This window comes from Talpa europaea (genome assembly GCF_964194135.1).
Source record: "Talpa europaea genome assembly, chromosome: 7".
Classification (NCBI taxonomy): domain Eukaryota; kingdom Metazoa; phylum Chordata; class Mammalia; order Eulipotyphla; family Talpidae; genus Talpa; species Talpa europaea.
The window spans coordinates 101,497,402-101,505,674 of record NC_140074.1 but is presented as its reverse complement, the minus strand read 5'-3'; the positions used below and the strand labels follow the sequence as shown (position 1 = coordinate 101,505,674).

The following is an 8,273-nucleotide window of genomic DNA, read 5'->3' as shown; positions in this document are numbered from 1 at the left end:
ATACATAGCACTGAATGTTGTAGTGACAACCAGAAGAGACAGAAGCACAGCAAAGCCCACTATCCAGAGATTGTTCCTGGGGAACAAGGCATCTGAAAAACAGGAGATCTCGCACTTAAGATCCAGTCTGACATCAGGTGACTTGGCTGCAGGGATGGAGGCATTATTAGGGAGGAGAGATTCTAAGTTTCATGCATACCTCCCTACAGTTAAATGATCTCAGGAATCCTGAAAAGGCTCCTATTTCCATTCTTCTTCTTGGTGTAAGGAGACCCAGAAGTATCATTATGAAAATGTTTTAAAACATTGTAAACATAAAAATAATGCATCAGATGTCTATGTTTCTCAATCAAGATTTAACAAATGTTAATATGTTAACACATTTGTGACATTTAATTATCTGATAATAAATAAAATGTTAGAAATGCAATAAAGGGATTGTCTTCAATCCAGTTCTCCCTCCCTCCCAGGGTGTCCCAAACTGACCTTACCGTATGTCCTTTGCAACCAGTTATTATCTAAATAAGCAAGTATATGAGCTTGACCATATGTAGAGGAGTGAGAGGCATGTGGAAATGCAGAGTTGTGAGGTCTCAGTGTCTAGGTCTCTGGGGTTAGAATTCTATCTCATGAGATGTCTGATGGCTAGTAGCTTAAATAGGTAAATAATGGCTGTGGTCCCAACATTTTCTATTCAATAATATTGGTGCAAATGATATACCAATGGAACTTTCACTGAAGGATTACCATCATTTAAAATTTCAACAAAATTTTCATGTAATTGTTAATTATTTCAAATCCATGAATATTAAGAAGCATTCCTTTTTTACTATTTCATCTCTTATGTTCATGTTTTTAAGAGCTTTATATTATTATGATTTGAGACATTGAGTTTTGCTTTTCTCAGCCCTAACTGATTTTTCCCTCTAAAACGATTCATCTCCTTGCTTCAATATAAAATCCTAAGTGGAAGACTTGGTCAATTTTCCCTATTCTAACCTTTTTTTTCAAAGGTTATTTTAAAAAATTTACTCTTCTGACATCTGCTTGTCTTCTTCACATTTCTAATTATAAGATTTCTCATTCTAATTATCTTAAATTAGTATGACTTCTCAAACTAAATCACAACAGAAATTTTACTTGCTAATAAAAAGTCATAAATTTTTTTAAATTTATGCATTGTGTAAAAATATATTGTGACTTGGCATTTTACTGAATAACGGAGATAGAAAATAAGATGGTGTCCCCAGAGAGTTCATACTCTACCTGGGGAGACAGTGAAACACATAATCCGAATAATGTGAGAGTGAAGAGGGTACTAAACAGAATGGGTTAAAGGTGGCTTTCTGGAAAGAAGAGGGTTAGAAGGACCAGAGGATACTCTTAGTTTACAAAAATATAGAAATAATATGCCGATAACAGTCTATATGGATATGACATGGTTGAGAATGTAACCAGCTTGATGTGATGTAGGAAGGGTGGGAGAGACAGGAAGGGAGTGATGACAAATGAAGTGGAGACAGATAAAAGGATCAGAGGTGGTTTGGCTACAGGTTGCAGTGTTTCAAGGAAATTTTCAATTAAGGAAAGTTGTGGGAGATCATATGGGCAAGAGTCTTTCCTTATGCAGTGGGATTAGGAGAAGGTTAGAAAGAATTTGACAAATTCCTCAAAATACTTCATTACACTTTTAATGCTTCTGTGCATCTATGCATTCATTTTTAAAGTAAAATAACAGCATTTCTCTGTCACAAAGAACTACAAAACAAGGCAACATGAATCTTTACTAGCTATTCATAGCAAAGTAACAATGGATGAACTAGAACATCCTTCTAGGTCCTTCATCGTAGGTCTGTAAGAGTTGGACCTTCCTGATCAGCAGTGATATCTCAGGACACTGACTCTGGAGGAAACTGACCTGCCATGGAAACATGCACTTCCTTCTCCTCATTGAGGACTGGGTTCCTTATGAGACAGGACACAGCTCCTCCTGAAGCTTTATCCACTGTTACAGATGTTTTCACTTCAAATAGTCCATTTCCTTTTGGTGCAATTGTCTCAGAGTCTGGTACCAAAAGCTGTCCTTGCAGGTCTCTCCATTGCACCTCAGGCTCTGGGAACCACCCCGTGGATGTACAGGTCAGCGTAACTTCCTTAGTGTTACCGGGCTCAATGTGAATACGAGGAATCACACCTGAGTCTAGGAAAAACAAATGGAGACAGAGAAAGTACATTTCTTCCAGAGTTTTATTGTCAGTCACATGGGCCCATGAACTTGTGTTTATTAATTAATCTATAAATCTCAATTCTCTTATTTACTAAAGTGGGGGTTAGAAAATACTGACCACAATGAGCCATCAAGAGGAGAAATTAAACCAAATATATGAATATTTTTCAAATACCCAAAAACCAAACATGTCTCTATCAATTGTTTTCTTTTTCCTCCCTCTCCTTTGAAACATTATTAATCATGTTATCTGATGATTCTTAATTTGGGTAGCAGACAATATATCAAGCCTGTGAAGCTAAGAGTATATATCCATGGGTGGTACTGTGACAAAATGGTAATTGTTACCCAATTCCCAATTACCCTTTCTTCAAAAGAGGTGCTTTCCAAAAGGAAATTCCTCCCAACATTAATGTGATCCACATGGCTTAGAGTGATCCATGTGATCCATGGGCTTAGAGTACTACTTACTAGTCATCTCTTGGTGTTTCTCATAGTAAGGTCATCCAGGCAACATCAGATGATTTCTATAATTTTTCTACACCAGCTTAATAGGAGGTTGTACTTGTTTAGCCATAGAGGCATATAGGCACAATTCACGACTGAGCACTTTAAAAATTAATAAAGCCAACTGAGCTTTAAAGTTCAGTGAATAGTAGTACAGTCTTGTAATAACTAATACAAAACAGAATCAAATCTACTGGAATTGAACCATCCTTGTTTGGAGTTGAATTGTGATCCCTTAAAGAAATATCTAAATCCCTATCTTCAAGATATGTAAATGTGAACTTATTTGGAAATACTATCTTTATAGATTAATAATTAATAAAGATGAAGTCATATTGGATTTGGGTGAGTATAAATATAAATCAATTGCTGTTGACATAAGCAGAGGAAAATCTGGATTCTGAGACACACAGAAAATAGCTGTGCTAGATGGAGGCAGACACTGGAGTGATTCCATCACAAACAAAGCAATGCCCAGGGCTAGCAGAGGAGAAGATCAAGGTGAGAATTCTTCCATAGCTGATTGACTGGGTACATAGTACTGAAACCATGATTTTGGACATTGACCTTCATAAATGTGAGAAAAGAAATTTGTTTTCAAGCTACCCAGTTTGTGGTAATTTGTCACTGGAACCCTAGGAAACAAGTACAACCTCCAATTAAGCTGGTGAAGAAAAATTAATCATCTGATGTTGCCTGGATGACCAGACCATGAGAAACACCAAGGGATGACTAGTAAGTCGTGCTGTAAGCCCATGATGACATGGATGGCACAATGATGGCTCCCAGTGCCAATACTGGGAACCGCTATTTTCAGAAGCTAAGTAACTTTCAATAGTAGAGCGTCGTTGTTATGAGGATAAATCTAGAGTCAAAGAATAGGGTTTGTAACTGCTGCCAGTAGCCACAGTCACTAATGATTATTTCTCTGTGCCTCAATTCTCTTTCTGAAAATGAGGATAAAAACAATCTCAATTTACTAGGTTTTTGTAAGGAATATTCCATATAAAGTGCTAAGAGGTTCATCTTAAAATGTTAATCAATTAAGAATACAAAGGAGAAAAATGGGGAATTTTCATTTGAAAGAATGTCCCATTGTATGTTACACTCAGGCTATTTCCTGAGAAAACTGAAGGAAAATGCAATCATGTATAGGTATTTTCTAAAGACATTTAATAGGGATTTGTAGAAAAAATGATAAATGTATAATTCAGGTACCAGATTTTCTAATGATAAAACAGTATTCTTTGAATCAAGTAATTTTTTTCTTTTAAATGAATGGGCTCGCAATTCTCTGCCTGCAGGTATGTCTCTTTCCTTTTTTTGTTTTCCCTAATATACATTCTGTGTGCTTCTGGATGGGAAAAAATTTTTAATTAAATGGGCTAAGGGGTAAGCACAGCCTCTGGAAAGGTTGCTATTACAACTACTTGACTCCATTGTCAATTCTAGAATAGGAGGGAGAATGGACAGGGCTGGGGAGGTGGCTGTGGATAACTTAAGAGTTTTGAAAGCTGTTCTAAGTATTTGATAAACCATTAGTTATCTAATTGTATTTGTGTTTTCAAGGATCAAAAATGAGGAAAAAATGTGAATAGCAGAGGAGAGTCAGGTTAGCTTGGTTCTCCACTCTTGTGAATTTTTAGCTAGCACATTTGAGATCTGGATGGTCCTGACAGTGTATAGGCTGACTTTAATAAATCCCATATTTTATCAATTTTTGGAGTTTGTATTTTTCACTCTCTTATATTCATCTTGGGGAAAGAAAACCTAGAGTTTCTCACTAGTATGAGACTAATTCTGTAATTTGATAACTAGACCTCATAATTTATTTTTTATATCTTCATATTTTGACTAAATTTGATAATCACCATCATTTTTGTGGTTTCCCTAGCATTGGTTAATTGAGGAATTTGCTTATTTATAGTCCACTGGTAAGAAGCAATTAATAAGTTACACAATGTAAGTCAGTGTTGAGTGGTGACTTTAATCAGAACTTAATTCAAAATTCACTCAGTTCTGCAGTTCCAGACCCTACAGAAATTTTATTACCCACAACCCAGTGGATATTTAAATAGCACTGAGAGTCATTTGGGACAGCTTGGATACAAGGTGTGAAGAATTCTTTTCTCTAAGGGATAGTATAGGTCTCTGAAGTATAGGTTTGCCTGCAGACTGCATCTCCAGAAGAAAATGATTTCTGACTCTGGGCTAAACACCACTCTTAATCTGAGGGGTGGATAAAAGGGATATGTGTGAGAAACAACACAATCAAGAAAAACACAGGAAAACCACATGTCTCCAGGTAGAGAAGAACAGTGACTCCATTTCAAGACCTAACATTTGCCCTCAAACTGGCAAAAACACAATGCCACACAGCACCCGGCACTATGCTAGGTGTGGGTGATGGGTACAAGTGGATCCATCCCAGGAAGAACAACCCAAGCTCATGAGAAGCATTAGATGAGTAGAAGTAAGAGCAGCAGACTTTATTTTTCTGATATAGAATGGCTGAGAATAACAGACACAAAATTGAAATGGTTCCAGCTGTAATAAATAAGCATGACTCAAAAGGCAGCCTCCCTGGAGAACACTCAAAGTATATGTCCCTGTTTTTGAAAGCACAATGTCTTATATCTGGAAAGACATCTAGATTACCCACTCTAGTGGGTAGCTCTAGTTACCACATTAGAGTGGAAGATCCCCACCCATAAGAACCTTAATAACCTTAATAAAAGGCTCAATACAATGAAACAAGACTTCTCCAGCTCTGCCTGTGCCTGGACCAATGTCTCCAGGGGAAGTGACACCTGTTTGTATACAATAGACACTTATTTGCTGTGAGGAGCTCCAGTATATTTGTTGAAGGCAGCATGTTTTTTATAGACCCAGAAAGGAATCTCAGAGAGAGACAACAATGTTCTCCATGACTGCAGAAAGTCTGTTAGGGGATAGTCTGGTTAGCAAAAACTTGGGCACAAAAGTATCTAAAAATTGAAAGCGAGTTTATCTTTGCAGTAGTCTTTAATTTATAAAGATCATGTATGTGTCCACCTTTTATTATTTAAATATGAGTAGAGGGATAAGTCACTAGAGGGACATGCCCAATACTGTCACTGAATGGGACTCATGGGTATGTGACCACAGGTCAGGGATTTTTTTTTTTTGTCTTTGGAAGGTCAATGTTACTGGATTTTCTCTGACAGATTGGGAGGTTTCTCGTAAGACCCAAGGTGAGGGAGGCAATACAGAAACTCATTATTTGAGTTCAGGTCAGGTTCTGTGAAGTTTGTAGAGAAAGGACTGATTCAGGCTCAGTGTATGTTGAAGAAACCGTCCTTACACTTTCTCAGTGGCAAGGCAGGTGTTTTTCTGGAGACAATGTCTGAGCAGGCAGGGGGTTCATAAAGACAAACTTAGTCAGGTATCCAAATAAACAAGAATGTCATAGCAAGGTGAGTGTAAGCAAGACCCACATTTGGCTGGAAAATAATGTGTTGCCTGCAGACAGGAATGAGGTGCAGAAATCCCAGGCCTGATAGTGGGCTCAACAGAATTCTTCTGGGTTTTGAAACATAGAATGCAATGCATTCCTGATACTTTTCCAAAATAGAACATATCAGAATCCCTGTTCTCTCTTCACTTTAAATAACTATGTTAAGAAATAATAAAGAAATATATGTGAATATATTTCTTTTTTTTTTTTTGCAAGTATAGGAAACCATTTTAATGGGATAATACGATTTCATGAAGAACTGGAACATTGTTCATTGGTTGCCAGGATCATGTAGTAATTCCAATGCCCCCAAAGCATTTCTGGGGTTCTCACATGCAAGGACATTTGTTCTTCATGTACAAGAAACCCTTCCATTCAACCTACAACTGTATGATGAAGTCCAACTTGGACTGTCAGTGATGAATAATATGATATATACATATCTTCATTTTTGATGATGCACATCTCATTATAAAATGTTATATAAAATGCAATGATAAAAATTTAAATATAAAAAAAATGAAGTCAGAAGACTGAATAGATGAGCTTCACCTATATAACATTCCTGGCATTTCATCACTGCATTTGTATAAACTCTGTCACCCCTTCTCATTATCTATTCCAGCATTATAGAACACAGATTAGGCCAAAGCATAATACAAATTATGTGAGAGTTTTCATTCCTGAGACTCACCTGTGATCCGCACTTCAAAATGTGCTTCCTCATAGTGTGTGGAGCTTTCAAAGAAACAACTGTATACCCCATCATCTGAAGGGGAGATGGGATGGATCCTCAGGGCCACCTGCCCTTTGGTGATATTCTCACGGAGGAACTCTGTCCTTCCTTGATACTGTGGCATCTGCTGATGCGTAGAATCCTGGGCAGTACCAGAACGATGCACCACACCTGAAGGTTCCTTCCGGTACCATCTCACCTCCATGTTCTGAGCATTCATCTCTGAGTCAAGGTGGCAGGGCAACACAGCCGCTTTCCCGACGAAGGCAATGATGGGTGCTTTTGGTCCTATCACATGGAATTTCCCTGGAAGTAATTAAGAAAATGATGGAATCATCACTAAGACTGTGGTAAGTATGGTTGTGACCCTCTGCAAGAAAAATAAACCATTTCAACCAGCAAAGGGAGTCTAGCTAGTGAGTAGATCTAAAGTAAGGATATCCAAATACATTGGTGATATAAAAGTAATAACAGGACATGATGTTAGTGTACGACAGTAAAATGATCTTAATCAAAATTGCCTAAGACTAGACTTCAAATTTATATAAATCACGTAAGTCTCATAAATTCCTCGTATTATAAAGTGTTACCCTCATTTTTAGATCAGGAGATTAAGTGAGTAAGTGATTAATAATTGAGTCAGTGATTAATTAATTTAGTCATTGAGTGATAATTTGCCCTCAAATATTAAGGCACAAACTGGAAATTCTAATATCAACAACCAAATCTCCCTTGTTTCATAACATGTATTACCCAACATAGTATAACTAATATTGAAATATAGTGTGAAATCATTAAAATAGATGACTGGATCAAGAAGATGTGGTACATATATACCATGGAATATTACTCAGCATTCAAAAAAGATAAACACATGCAATTTGCAGCAACATGGATGGCGCTGGAAGGGATCATGCTCAGCGAAATAAGCCAAAAAGAAAAAGAAAAATACCGGATGGTCTCACTCATAGCAGGAATCTAGAAAACTTAAATAAGGGGTCAGGAAAATGAATAACTATAAGAAAGTGAAAATCAAAATCAACAAAAAACTATGAACCAGAGACACTTTTTGGGGGTGGGGGCCAGGAGGGGAGGGATTGGGGTCAGTATGGGGCATGTGCAGTTGTATGGGGGAATATAAAAATAAAATTTATTATTTAAAAATAAATAAATAAATAAATAATAAAAGTTGGTGGGGAAAAAAAAGAGTAAATGAGTAATAAAAATGAAAAGAATGAAATCTTAAAAAAAAATGATGTTTTTGTGTTAAGAAAAGATAGACATTTAAAATCTGTTCCCATTTTAGA

General features: G+C 36.8%; 1 protein-coding gene across 1 annotated transcript; it reads right to left on the bottom strand.

Moving 5' to 3' along the window:
- Positions 1 to 1,889: 1,889 nt before the first annotated feature.
- LOC311173843 (butyrophilin-like protein 2) lies at positions 1,890 to 7,171 on the bottom strand (the record flags this gene model as incomplete). The annotated part of the gene is made up of 2 exons (XM_084237933.1): positions 1,890 to 2,200; positions 6,925 to 7,171. The coding sequence occupies 2 exons, from the start codon at positions 7,169 to 7,171 to the stop codon at positions 1,890 to 1,892; spliced, it is 558 nt and encodes a 185-aa protein (XP_084094059.1).
- Between the last annotated feature and the right edge of the window lie 1,102 nt (positions 7,172 to 8,273).